Raw genomic sequence first — 15,090 nt, forward strand, 5'->3', positions numbered from 1 at the left:
TCGGTAGGTATTTATAATCCAAGAAGGTCAGGATAATAAGTATGCCAAAATATTTTCCTTTATTGCCAGCTGTTCTTCCAAGCTAGGAGTCACCAAGCAGCCAGAAAACAAATTATAGTGCTGTACACAAATCCACCACTAGACGTCATTCAAAATCCATTTTCCACTCTTAAGACAAAGGATTGATTTCTTATATTTTGCCTCAATTTTTTTTAAAAGAGAAAATCTTAATGGTTATCCCAGTTTTCAAATTTATCAAAACTATAGCTTTATGTTACTTCCACTTCAGTATTGTATTTTTCTGTCCCACATAAAATTAAAACGCTGCTTCTGTTCACATTCGGAGGTTTTTGGCTTCTTGGGAGTCTTTCCCAGGAAATTCAGTTGTAAAATAGTAAAGAAAGGATCAATATTCTCACCCAGTTCCAAACATGCTGTTTACGATGTGTTAATTAGTGCTTTTTATTCTTTGGTTGTCAGCAGCTAATGGCTAGCTACAAGAATGTAGCCAGTCTTTCCCCTGCCGGTTTGGAGGGCTTTCCTTGGATCAAATGGAAATACCGCTGTCTCTGTGATCAACAAGGCACCCATCCTTTTCATTGCCTCTTCAGGGCGACTTTAGGCCCTTTTTAGGGCCTCCAGCAGGGCGAAATTGGGCACGGAAGGCAGAGCCCTGCCTTCCTGCATCCCGTCCCACTGTGATGCAAAACCAGAAGTCAAAAGTAACATTTTCTAATCACATCCTTGTTTGGATTCAGGACTTCAGCTGATAGTTGCTTTCCCAGTCAACTCATTTTTTCAACACTGAGTGAGATGATATAATATATTTCAGAAGATTGGGAGGATAGAAATGTTAGAAATTAATATCTTTCAACAGTAATTAGTTAACTAACTTTTTTAAATTAACCAAATTTAGAACTATGTCAAAATAATTTGGAGTGCCTATGTAGTTTAGTATAATGTTGATAAGTAATAAAATTGGTATCAGCTCCTATGGACTGAAATACAGTTAAGTTCTGTTTATCTGCAGGATGTCTATGCCTATATGCAAGTTGGAGTTCCAGCCTGCAGAATATTTACAGTTAACCCCAAGGGTGAACTTATCCAGGAACAAACAAAAGGAAACAAGTCTTCGTAAGTATAGGATTTTAAAAACAGACTGGGCAAGATTACAATATTGTGTGAAGTTATGTTTGTTATTAATTTACAATGTGTAATTGTAAATTGACTATAGTTAAAGAACTGCATTTCTTTAATCTAGCACAAAAGGGGTGATTAGAACTTTAATTTTGGAAAGTTACAAACAGATTAATTGTCCAGGTGGATTTTAAATATGATTTTAGAATTAAATATTACAGTTATTATATCCTTCCCATAGCAAAATGCTCTTGTTTTGATTTTATTTTTGAAAAATTACAGAACGAAGCAAAATATTCTTAGCATTGAGTATGTTGAAGGATATTTCTGAACAGTGGACCTAGAAGTTAATTTTAATAGTCTTTACCTCTATGCATAGTCTCGGTCTAAAAAGATATTATGGAAAAAGAACAAGTATTACCTGAAAAAAAATCAAGACTGAATTAAAAATGGATTTACAAATTACAGCAACAAGAATAACATGGAAAAAGATGTTACACTGGGCATACGAAAGAAATTGGATAATGTCTTAATAACTAAAAGGGTTCTGGTTAAAACATACAACAAACCCAGAGAGTAACCTGGATTTTCTTATATTGGATTTAAATTTGGAAAAAAAAAGGCACAAATTAAAAATAAAGTAGATATGCTGTCTTTGGTAATCCTTAATGGACTTTTGCTGATCAGGACTGAAATGAGACTTCAACGATTTGTTTATAGACAAGAGATGGGATATGGAAAGTATCCCATTATTAAAATTATTTATAATGATAAAAAGGGAAGTCATTTCCTTATATATTTTTTCTTTTTATTACTTTTTCTTTTCTATTTTTTTCTGCTCCTATTTCCTTTTTATTTTTAATTTGTATTAGATTTTATCTTTGCAATTGAAATTAGTAATAAAATTATTATTGAAAAACAATAATGGGTGATAGCTTCAGATGAATATTATTTTAAGCCATTTTAATTAGATTTCAGGCCTGGATTTGGGATCAAAACAGTGGATGCTATGATGAATGGTCTTCTCTGGGGAAATGAAATGGGGAGAACCTTTTGAATCTTTCAATACCTTTGATACTATCAGTGATGGTATCCTAATGGAATGGCTTTATTAAGTGGGATTTGGTGGTCAGAATAAAAAAAAAGCCACCACTCATTCATGTTGCATAGTATAAACATTCTAATTTGCATGAAGCTTCTAATGATTCATAAATTGGTTAATATTTCCTAGATTTCCAAGTCTCAGCTTGGTGAAAAAGGAAATAATAGTAGTAGTAGTAGTAGTAGTAGTAGTAGTAGTAGTAGTAGTAGTAGTAGTAGTAGTAGTAGTTGGAAGGGACATGGAGGTCATCTAGTCCAACCCCCTGCTCAGGCAGGAAACCCTATACCATTTCAGACAAATGGCTGTCCAGTCTCTTCTTAAACACTTCCAATGTTGGAGCATTCACAGCTTCTGGAGGCAGGTTGTTCCACTGATTAATTGTTATTACCTGCATGACTTTGAACCAAAAGAGATGCTTTCACCTGTGAGAAAACTACAGACCAAAGACAAATTAGATATAACCCTCTTTCTTTTTAAAAGCCCAGGAAAGAAGGATATTCGTGCTTCTAATGGCTCTGCTGCCTGGTTTTCTCAGGGTTTCTATTATCTCTGCTCACTAGTTAGAATGTTGCTTTCCCTTTAACTCATGTCTGAACTCTTTCAGATGTTTTCTCTAAATTCATTAGATATCTGTGATAAATTTGTACATATCTACCTCTTGGAGATTTCACCTTATGATTAGCTTGAGCTCTAGGATTGTGAGCATTTGCAACTTTGGATTTGTCATGCCTTGTTCATTGTGTTCACATATGTGCAAACAGACAATTGTGTTCACATATGTGCAAATAGACAATAAAATTTAGCATTTGTCAGTCTCATTTTATTATGCCTGGTAGACTTGTAAAAAAGCCAGAAAATGTAGGGTTGATGATGATACAAGAATTTTACAAATTGAAATAACTGGGATTTTTGCTGGGATTAATAACTAGACAAACAACTGGAGAAGAGCCACTGAAGAATATTATTATATATGAGTACAGCTGCAAGATATTACAGACACAAAATGGAATGACCTTAAAATATAAGCAGTCCTCAACTTATAGCTGTAATGGAGTTTGCCCATCAAGGTTCTGAGTCATGAGAGTAGTGAAACGGGTTGGTCTGTAACTATTTTGTGTTGGTTAAGTGAATGTTATGGTTGCTAAAGTTTGCTATGGGCGTGGTTTTGCCAAAAATTGGAAATAAATGCTGGTTTTTAGCAAAACCTTTGTAAAACATGGTCATGTGGTCATAAGATGCTGCAAACAGTGGCTATGTTGCTGATCACCTGAAGTTTGGTCACAAGACTGTCAGAACTTTGAATCCAGGTCATAAATATCCCAAGGTTGTAACTTTGAACAGTTGCTAAATTGAGGACTAGCTGTATTTACAGTGGAGGAATGGTTGATGAAGATAATGGAACTAGTAAAGAAGGCAAAAGAAACTTGCTTGCTTACAGAAAATCAACTACTATTTTTATTAACACATGGGATAACATGGGCTTTTGGCTGACAAAAAGAAAAAATGAATTTGTGATTTTTGGATTTGATCATTAGAAAGAGTAGATTACGGAAAGAAGGAAATTATATACCCTTAGAGAAAGAGGATAAATATAAATGCATTTATAACTTCTGCTGAGAAGATTGAAAGCAACGGTTTGTAATTTTTCTCTTTTGTTTTTTCTGTATATTTCTTTCCTTTGTTTCTTCTTTTCTTTGCACTTTTTTATTTTTCTGAGTTTTATATGTTTTTACACTTGTATTTATAACCTTCAAATGTATATTTATGAATGTAGCATTTGCTAAAACTTGAATATCACTGTTATCCTTTGCATAAGTACAATTAAACTTAGTGGGGCAAGCTTCTTGAGAGTAAGTATATATAATATTGTACTATAGAATCAAGATAATAATTTTTAATAATATTTTAATATTATTAATATTAATATTTTAATATTTTTTCAATTTGTTTTCTACACAGCTACTACAGATTAAATGAACTCGTGGAGCATTTGTTTCCATTAATTAATAAAGAACAGAGTTCTGCTTTTGTCTGCCCAGAATTCAGCTCTTTCTGCTACTGGAGAAAATTGCTTCCTGAAGTGAATATGGAAGATTTAGCTTAAATAGCATCACTCAAACACAGAGCTTCCTTCTGGAGAGATCATTATAACGTTTTGGTACCATATGTCTTATTAAATACAAGAAGAGCTATTCGTTGATACAAACTAGTGAAATTGAAAACTATCTTCTTTGTTCTTTATTCAAGCCCACTGTTTTTTTAAAGATACTGGAAAAATAATTTTCTGAAATAGCAAATTTTCAAATTAAGGAAAATGGATGAATTTAGCTTTTCATCTTCCAGTGTATATGAAATACAAAAAATGTGGAACTCGTAGTATTTCTGTTTGGTCTGCTATAAGAATTCTGGATAATATTCAAAATAGCATTTAAGGTGTTTTAGATGCAGCAACTGAGAACATCATGCAATTTTTTTATGTGTGTCTTAGGAATGTAGGGGTTAATGGATAAATCTAGAAAAATGAAATCAAAGTAAAATGCTATTTTTAATTATGCATTTATGCAGGTTTGCCTTTAGCAGTTTGTTTAAATCCTACACAGTATGATAGACCTGCCTGAGCTTTTTACTCGCAGCACTTTTTTCTTTTGTAAACTACAGTACCACCTGAAATTGAAAGTCTACAGAGTGGTAAGAACTCCTTTGCTGCAAAATGAGCAATTGTTGCCATTTCCTAATTAAGTTTAGTTTATGCCTGATGGAAAAGTTACTAGGCAACACATACAGAAAATATTCAGGAATAAACTTGTTTTCTAAATAAAAGGCAATACATACAGTCAATTTTTAAAACTGGGACTGCTTTTCAGGATCTCTGCATCAGGGTTTTTCAATTTGATAAAAAAGGTGCAGGTCAGTGAATTATTTTGAAACTGCTATAAATGTCACTTCTGATTAAATATTTTGTATTAGCTGCACAGTAAATCTCAAAAAATAATCAAAGTTCTGGATTAAGTAGTAGTTGTCTTTCATTTGTTTTCCACTGCTGCAGGTTTTTACCTTTACGTCCTAGCAAAATAATTTTAAAGACTATCTTAAAGTTTATCTCAGATTTTAAGAATGGATAGGCAACACTTGTGAATGGGTGTTTTTTTTTCTGGACACTGAAACATATGTAAATATATCAAACGATAAGGTCTGCTATTGATTTGAGTTCATGTTACAGTAGTGTTTAGAAACAGTGTTTCACAATATTAGGAGGAATGGTTTATTTTCTATTGAACTTGTATAGAAAATATATCTGAAAAAATTAGAAATTTCAAGGTATGGCATTTTTTACACTATTTTAAGTGTACAGATTCTTAACACCAATGAAATAAACAGTGTTTCGGCTGCAGTGTAGTATAGTTGAAACAAATATACATCCTGTTGGAAGATTAACAATATTCTCAATGTATGCTGAAATTATATAATTCTGATTAGTCATTGCCAATTGTACTATATCAAATTCATTACTGTATTATGTAATCACGCTCATATTTGATAAAGCACTTTCTTAGATTAAAATTCAGTAAAACAAAAAAAAATTCCATTAACATCCACAAAAGATGTGATATTTGTTCTACGCTGCAGTAGTATTTAATTTGCATTTTAGTAATGTTTTATAAGTTCATTTTGATAAAGTGAATCCCTAACAACATAATGAAGTCATCTGAAGTTAATTTTTCTGTGATAATGTGGCTGGTATGGAAAAAACCTATGGCTTATTTTTGAATGTTGAGAATTTCCAAATTCCTTTTCAAGGAAGAATTCCATTACACAGTTATATGCACTCAGAATTCTGCTCTTTTCTTTGTTAAATTTATAAAGTGCTTGAGTCATCCTGATCTAAACATTACTTTTCATTGCAACAAGTATACAGGTCTTAACTTGGTGATTATTTATTATCTATTTAAATCTTTCTGGATAACATATTAGATAATTACATATTAAGCTTGGGTTTTGCCTGAGCTGGCCAGTGATTAACCTTGTCTCAGTATTCACTTTCTGATAAGAGTTCATCTTTAAACTATTTCCTGGTAGCAAATGCTAATGAGTTGGGAAACAATCCTTGTACCATTTCTGTTTTGAATCAGTACATGTAAGCTAATTCTTTCTGTGAAAGAAATGTACATTTATGTTTATTTACTATGTCAGTCTGTTTTTTTAAGAGTAATTTTACTTTAGGAATATAATGAATTGCTGCACCGGTCAATTGGAATAAATTGGAATAAATAAATACTGCAATCTAAATGAGCTGAAAAACTTGATCTGAATCTCTGCAGATTTTTTTTTAAAAAAAACATAAAGCAGGACCCAGAATGTTGGTGTTTTGTATTGTCAGACAAAGCTCAGTTTTCCTATTTCTTTCTGTTCAGGCTGTCCAGAAGATAGTAAAAATATATAAAAATGAATAGATAAGCTTTTTTTAAAAAAATGTTACTGTTAATATATTGGTTGAAAAAATCTGTCTTCATTTTGAAAATTAATATTTCACTAAATTTCATGACTCAGAATTGGGTAATTCAATTAATATGATGTATCATATATAGGTTATTAGAATGTGTAAACTAAGGTTTTAAAATAATGCCAAATACAATAATAATACCTGAAAACATACGTTTTTTTCTGACCTTACAAGTAAGAAAGTTGGCAAAAATCTTGAGATTTTTTAAAAACAAACTCTACACTTGATCAGTTCAGATTTTGAGAAAGAAGAAAACTTTTGAGAACATTCTTGTTAACTAGTTGGATTTTTCCTTTGATACAACATTGTTTACTTATTAATAAACATTCCAGAAGAGTGATTTTTGGTACAAACTGGATGTATTAGGAAAAATGTCATATCAAATTGTTTAATAAAGTTTATAGTAAAATTGCACCTAAGTGTCTTAGTGTTTCTATAGAAATGTTTATAGCATAAATAAATACTTATAAATATTATGGGGATTAAAATTCAATTCTAAATGCAGGAGGAGAAACTCTATAGTACCAAGTATTTAGGATAGGACAAGAGAATGAAAAATGAGTGTGTTAAAATGCATTTTGATGTTAATTTTGTTCTACTGAAGAACCAAATAAGTACAATACAGCTATTGCCATTGTATAAAAATAGTTCACATTCTAGTGGTTGCACTTGTGGTTGGGTGCTGTATTCTATAGCCTATGCAGTTGTTTGGCAGTTGTAGTAATATTAGCAAAATTGTCAGTGTGCAATGGAAATAGAAACATTTCCATCTCAGGATAAATAAAGTAATAATTTAATCCTTTGACAGTAAAACTACTGGAGGAAAGCGGGGACTGGGGAAAGAAGTACTGGGAAGAATCCAAAGAGCATGGTGCATATTCAGAATACAAAATACTGAGTTGATATGAAAAAAGAAAATAAAGGCTAGAAATTGGAACAAAAATACTCCACCATTTCTACTGTTCTTCCACTTGAATGTTTTATTGCATATGCAATAAATATTTAGAATGTTTTTAACTGAGTCCAACAAGCATCAGTAAGAATTCAGCTATTATATGCAAATGTTTGAAAACTATGGTGAAAACATATAAAGTGATTTGCCTTTGACATTTCCTAGAAATATGAAATGTGAACTGCATAAATCCCATAAAATATGAAGATAAACAAAGATGAAACCAATTATTGGAGAAAAAAGGTAAAGTGACTGGACTTGACAAAGTTGGATGGTGAAAAAGATATGGGAACTATTTCTTCATTAAAGTATACTGTATACTGCAGCAAATTTCCAATTGAAAATAAACACTTGATACTTAAACATTGCTCTACTTTTGAATACACTCATGCTAAAGGAACAACTGAACAACCATTTGCAAAATTAATTTTGTGGAAGACCAAGCACAAATGGATACATTCACATTTTGCTGAAATAGCTTATAAAATTTGAAAACATTCATGCAAAACCAAATCTGAAAATTACATACAGAATGTTGTGAATAACAATATATCAGGCATGAAAGACCAAGTCCACACATGAAGGTTCAATTAAACTGATTTAGTGCAAAAAGTCTGTGCACAGGAATCTTGTCAACTAAGGGTTAACACTTGTTTAGTTAGATAAGGATCAACAGCACTCAAGGATTGGATGTAGTTTTCTTGTGGCTGTGTAGGGATTCTAGGCTGATCACCCTTTTCACTCTACCCCAGGTTCTGCCATCCCTTCTATAGGAAGTTATAGGCCCTTCTATTGAAAGCAATGATACATTAGGAGCCTGGACAAATAATACACTTTTGAGTTTTATTAACTAGTCCTAAAATGCTTGAAATATAATATTGTTTCTAAATGTGAGAAGTAACTCCCAGAAGAGAGTTTTTCTAATTCTAAAAGCTGCTTTTTAACTTCAAATGTTAAAGAAACAAAGCAGCTGTTCACAATGATTAATTGTAATAAAAATCTTTCTAAAATGTATAGCGCTATGGCCCTCTTAGGCCCCTATGATTGTCTGACAGCATTGTATTATTTTTAAATAAATCTGAATAGATTACTTTTTTTAGAAATTAAAATTACCAGCTTTGTATTCAAGTAGATCCAGGTGAAATGGTAAAACAGAAAGCAATCACTTATTGATTATGGTGTGATAATTTTACTCGATTTGAGTGAACTGCAAAAAATGAACAATTTAGTACTTACATGTTTTCATAAAATTCTGAAGAAAATAAGAATGTTTCTAGTTTTGAGGATAGAAAACATTTTTCTGCATATGTATCAATTTAAAAATGAGCTCATCTTTCAGGAGGAAGTTTGCTTTATGTTGCTTAGAAACAATTCTTCAGGGATAGCTCATGGAACAATGAAGGACATAACTATTTCTGAGACCTCAACAGGGAAGATTAATGAGAATAGCTCTTAGCATCATTTGTAACTTACAAAGTAGAAGAAAAAAAGTATTATTTGGCAGGCTGCTATTAGCATAGTCTGCTCTAAAAGTACTTCTTATGAATGAATAATACAGTTTTGTGTTCTCTTGTGAGCTTGTAAATTATTAAAATGCTAAATAAAGAAGTCCTGGGAAAAAGAAAACATTTGTTATAAGCTGATGCAAATATTGGATACATTTTTTAAAAAAATGGATTCAAATAATATAGAATTGGTAGAAAACTGACAAGAAATGAGAATTTTGAAAAATTAAAATAATTATGTAGAAATTAACAGTATTATAGAGATGAGACAGCTATGAAGAATGAAATTCTTAATTTTAATCTTTTGTGTTACACAAACTAGATATAGGCAATAAATATATTAGATTCAAAATTGTGTTCTTTTAATATTGTGTGTTAAATAAGGCACAACTGAGCAGAGTCAGACAAGCTACTAAGCCACATGCCATAATTTATAATGACTGTTTTCCTATTACAAAGCTATAAACTATAGTTTACAAATTGTATGATTTATGCAGTCACGCATGCCAACTTCTCAATTTTAGCCTCACATGAGGGACAATACAACTCATTACATAGTTGTTGCAATGATCTCAATAGCTAACTCAGGAATAGAAAAATGGGTGTAAGCTGTATTTTAAAAGCCATCTGGAAGTATTCTGTTCACTTTCTGACAAAATACATTAAAAAAGAGAATAAGAGGTAGGAAAAAAAGACAGCCTTCTGCAGTTCTAGCTCTTGCTGCGTTCAGCATTGGGTATGGACCATGACAGATCATCCAAGATGAAGTGTCCTTGGAATAGAAATGAAGCTCCCATCCTTGAATGAGATAAGCAGCCTTCAAGCAACAGAATGCTTGCATTTCTTAAAACGCAAATGACCAAATCTTCATGAGAATTCAAGTGCATACATAAAGATTTCGTGAAATGTGGCTATCACTCAAAATCTCAACCATTTTTAATTTTGGAAGACAGTGATGGGTGCCCTTCACTAGATTTTCAGATTTTGTGATATAGCCAAGTGTCATGAAATCTGTTTGGGAATGAAGTCCCTTTTAAATCATATGCAAAGTATCCCTGTGATCTATACTACTGGTGTAAACTCCCAGTAGCTAAAGGAAGCTAATAAAAATAATGTATGAGAAAGAGTTGCTAGAGACAATAAAAAGATATCAAAGATATTGTTTCATAAGAACAGTTGTATATAGAAATCTGAATAAAGTTCCATTATATTATCATCATAGCTCTCTCAGATACTAGCAAATGTTGCAAAATATGTATTTTGAATATTTTGTAATGTGACTAAGTTATAGCTTCTCTTCGTATGCATATTTCTTTTCTTACATTCAGTTGTGTCCAGTTCTCAGAAATTGCCTGGATATGTCTCTGCAGTTTTCTTGGCAAGATTTTTCAGAAGTGTTTCGCCATTTCCTAGACTGGGAGAAAATGACTGGCCGAAAGTCATCCAGTTGGCTTTATGTTTAAGGCAGGAGAAGAACTCATGGTCTCCTGCTTTCTAGCCTGATGTCTCAACTACTACACCAAATTGGGTCTATACATAAATAACCATACTCTATAAATAAAACAAACAGGAGAAGGAAAATAGATTCATATAGGAGCCAAATTACTGAAATGGAGAAAAATGGAAAGAGGAATATTAACACTTATCAATTCATTATTTCCTTCAGATTCAATTTATCTGTTTTCTGCTCAGGTCTAAGAAATTTCAGGATATAGAAATACTCCACTGAATGTAGAATATATTTCATCAGAGTCTGTATAGGCTAACCTGCCCCCAGTAACTACAACGCTTACTTCTGCACCTGTTTTGAGATGAAGAACAAGATGAAAAGCCCCAGTTCCACCACAAATCCGTTTTCCTGATCTCGGCTTGCGATATTCAGGTAGGTCTTTCTTATAGCCAGCTGTGTGAAGCTGAGCAACACTTGAATTGGAGACCGACAACATCGCTTCAATATATTCACCTCTCTCAGGCACTAGAACAGATGTGATCAGATAACGACCTTCATATGGAGATGTAAAAACACCTGCAAAAAAAGTATCAGTAAATAACATCCTTTAAGTATAACAGGACAAGTGCATATTTATTGTTTTCAAGACAAAGAAACAAAAACATTACAGCTTTACTGTGAAAGTTTCATTTTTATTTCATTTTATTAAAGCAGAATTCCTCACATAATAGTTAGATTTCTTATTTATTAATTAAATAAAATAATAAATATGGCTGCCCATCTCACAGAAAAGACTCTGAGAGGCATGCAATAGTCAATCCAATAAAACAGTAAATATATAAAATGATCATTACTTAAAACATAATAATTATTAAAACATTAAAAACTATAAAAGAACTAAGAATAACAAAATAATAAGATGGAGGGATATTAAAAATGATGAGCCATCTCACAAGTTCATCCATCCCCTGATGTCCCTACACCTGCTGACATAATCGGACCTTGAGGGACTTTCAAAGGTATGACAAGGCTGACTTCATTTCTGGAGCGAAAAGATTCCATGATGCAGGCACCAAAAAGTCCCTCTTGCCTACAGCTCACCAAATATAACTCCTTAAATAATAGAATGTGTAACATACCTACTCTGTTGGTTCCAATGGGATGGGCAGATTAAATCAGGAAGAAGTGTTCCCTCAAATAACCGATCTCATTTTATCTAGATCTTTAAGATACCAGACCCAGAAACAAACTGGTAACCAATGCAGCTCACACAGCAGAGATGTAACTTGCAATCTACCAAAAACTCACAAAACTGCACACACCAGCTGCCCACTTTAAGGGCAGTCCCATCTACAGTGCATTGCAATAGTCCAACTGAGAGTTGACTTGGCATGAAGGATTATGAGTAGGGCCCCTTGATCCAGGAATAGATATGACCGGTGTACAATATAAAGTTGTGTAAAGGCCTTCCTAATCATGATTGCCACCTGCTTCTTGAGCAGGAATTGTGAGTCTAGAAGATCCCTGATTGCACACAGTGTCTATTTGAGGCAATGTGATTCCATCCAGCATCAAATACGGTCTAGTCCTAAAACCAGATAGCCCCCCAGACCAAAGCCATTCAGTCTTGCTCTGTTGTTCACCATCCAGACCCTCATAGCCCCTAGACACTGGGTTAGGGCAGAGATGTAGAATTGGGTATCATCAGCATATGGATGATACTTCATTCCATGGCGAGGGATGAGCTCACCCAGCAGTCTCATTTAGATGTTAAACAGGAGAGTGGAGAGCACCTACTCCTGCATCACCCCACATAGGAAGGGGGCAAAGATCAGGCTCTTCTTCCCAATCACTACCAAATTAATTCAGCCCAGAAAAAAAGGTGAACAAGCACACCACCATGCCTCCCACTCATAATCCTTTGAATAAATGATATTGAAAACCACTGAGAGGTCATGTAAGATAAGGACGGATACCCAATCACTAGAGATCATCCAAAAGTAGACCAAACCTGAAACCAGACTAAAAAAGATCCAGATAATCCATTCCAGTTAGGGTCCTCTAAAGTTGTTGTGCAACCACTTTCTAGGTTAGATACTAGGTGAAAATCATCTGGTATTGAGGGGTCCAACAATGGCTTCTTGAGAAGGCGGTGGACCAAGGCTTCCTTAAGAGAGGTAAAGGAACAACCCACTCACTCAAACAACAATTAGCCACCACTAGGATCCAGTCATGCAACACCATGTGTGCTGCTTTCTTCTGATTCAACAAATTCAAGCCACTCTCAGATAACCATGCAAGATTCTATCTGAGCCATCTTTTCTGGACTTACAAGGCCAAGGTCTAACTGTGAGTGATGTTGAACAAATTCCTCTCCACATCCTTGCAAAAAGTTCCCCAGGTCTTCTTTACTCAAGAGAACTTGTATCACCTGAAACAGGGCTGTGGAACAGCAATCTATGGAAGCAATAAGGGTGGAGAAGTACTGCCATCCTTGCTGCAACAAGGTGGGCCTTAATTGTGGTTCTAATCCATGTTGGATTGTGCTTAGTTTAGTGCCAGCAGTGCTCTACATGTCTCTTCTCCCATTTCATCTCAACTCTGCCATAAACCACAGGGAGTGATGGGATCCGTGAGAGTGGAGTTGTTGCATAGCACGATTCAGCGCTTCAGCCACTCCTTTATTCCAAGTGGCAACCAAGGTGTCAGGAGACTAAGCACCAGATCAACAGGAACAACTCCCATCTTCTTCTGAAACCTCTCCAGGTCTATCAATCACCAGGAGAGGACCAATCTAATGGTTCCAACCTTCCAGCAGTGGATCCCAGCACCAGAGAGTCCTACAGTAATCAGGGCCTCATCTGATCATGACAAGGGAGACACTAAAACCCCTCCCAATCAAAGGTCATGTAGATATTGCTCTAACAGAAACACCAGATCTAGTGTGCGATCACTGTCTTATGTCAGGCTCTGGATGACATGGAGATAGAAGCTGGGGATAGGCCCTTATGATGGCCATGAATTGCCATCATAATTGCCTCAGACCATTCCCCAAGAAAGCAGGTTGAAGACCCAAGATCATAAGTTTGGGGAACTCAGTTTGCCAACCCAGAGATGGGATCAAGAAGCCCAGGCAGGGAAGCTGCTATGCAGCAAGGAAGCTGGTACCACAGTAACAAACCCAACTGATTTCTAGAGCCCAACTGAATGGATAGGTCTCACATCCAGTGGCCTGCAGAGCAGCACCTCTGAAAGTTGAAAGCTGATGTGCACTGATGATGTTACCTGGTTTGAGTAATGAAATGTCTACAAGAAAACAACCAAGCTCAAAGAGCACCAAGGACCCTTCCCTAGAGATGCAGGGTGGAAAAAGATCACCCATGTACTAAATCAGCGGTTCTCAACCTGTGGGTCGCGACCCCATTTGGGGTCGAACGACCATTTCACAGGGGTCGCCAAACAACGCAGTCCGCCATTTTTTCCCCCTTTTCCTTAGCTGTGCTACTCCCTTTTATTCTATTGGCTTTTGAAAGCCAATAGAATAGACTCTCTTGAATAGGGTCTAATTCTATTGGCTTTCAAAAGCCAATAGGAATTGTCCAGGCTGTCTCTGCCCTGCTGATCCCACCAAAAGTCCCATTCTGCAAACGGTGCTGCAAGTTGTCTGCAGCGAAGGCGAGCTGTCTGGAAGCTTCCACCCCTCCCTGCTGAGCAACTACTAAAAATGTAAGTAAAAGAGGGCCAGGGGTGGGAGGTGGGAGGCTGGCGGGTGCAGGGAGGGTTGCTGGCACGCGTGGGGCCCGGCAGGTGCCTTACCTCCCTTGGGCTGGACCAGCTGGTGGCCCAGCCGATGGTCATCTTGCGCCATCGCTGCCTCTTGCCAGCTATGCCTCGGCCAGCGCAGGGGGCGGCACCACGCATGCGCGGCGCTCCCGGGCAGGGAAAGTCCTCGACTTATGACCGGTTGGGTAGTCCTCGACTTACGACCGGTTGAATAGTCCTCGACTGGTTGGGGGGTCGCGGCATTAAAAAGGTTGAGAACCACTGTACTAAATGGAACCACAAGTACTGAATACTTCAGAACTGTTCATTCTGGCTAGTCCAGAATTTAAAATTATAGTCTTGACTTAATTTACTCTGAATTAACTTGGTTTGGTTATGCTTTGAACCCAGAAGAATTTAGGCTAATGAAACAGTACTATATGTATCAATCTGATGAGGCAAAAAAATTATACTGCACAGATGCACTGCTTCTCATACTTAATGCAAATTAATTGGTTTAAATCAAGCTATTTCTGCATCACTTGCTTGTGTTATATAACTGCAGACAGAAATAGAAACTATACAGCTTGAAGAAACTGAAACAGTTGAAAGTTTGTACAATAATCGATTGCATTGCAATAGCACAAATAAAATGAAAACAGAAAAAGCAGAAAGTTGTTT

The 15,090-nt window shown here is 35.2% G+C and overlaps 2 protein-coding genes across 5 annotated transcripts in view; one reads left to right on the forward strand and one right to left on the reverse strand.

The window, feature by feature from the left end:
- The window catches only part of LPIN2 (lipin 2), a 42,936-nt gene extending 35,782 nt beyond the window's left edge, over positions 1-7,154 (forward strand). The window contains exons 19-20 of the mRNA XM_039351029.1: positions 1,031-1,134; positions 4,199-7,154. Of these exons, the coding sequence (XP_039206963.1) occupies positions 1,031-1,134; positions 4,199-4,343 (249 nt within the window). The 3' untranslated portion in view covers positions 4,344-7,154. The remainder of the gene's footprint in view (positions 1-1,030; positions 1,135-4,198) is intronic.
- The window catches only part of EMILIN2 (elastin microfibril interfacer 2), a 40,415-nt gene continuing 25,621 nt past the window's right edge, over positions 297-15,090 (reverse strand). For 2 of the 4 annotated variants that reach the window (XR_005557633.1, XR_005557631.1), the window contains exons 8-9: positions 8,929-11,223; positions 2,000-2,672 (exon numbers count right to left, since the gene is read on the reverse strand). Coding sequence is in view for 1 of the 4 variants with exons in the window: in XM_039351028.1 (XP_039206962.1) it covers positions 10,892-11,223 (332 nt within the window). In the remaining 3 variants the exon portion in view is untranslated. Of the gene's footprint in view, positions 805-1,999; positions 2,673-7,700; positions 11,224-15,090 lie in introns of those variants that run through there. The other 2 variants (XR_005557632.1, XM_039351028.1) reach the window with 2 other exon arrangements.

The sequence above is a fragment of the Crotalus tigris genome, unplaced genomic scaffold (genome assembly GCF_016545835.1).
Source record: "Crotalus tigris isolate CLP2741 ecotype Arizona unplaced genomic scaffold, ASM1654583v1 scf7180000018368.3068619, whole genome shotgun sequence".
Taxonomy (NCBI): domain Eukaryota; kingdom Metazoa; phylum Chordata; class Lepidosauria; order Squamata; family Viperidae; genus Crotalus; species Crotalus tigris.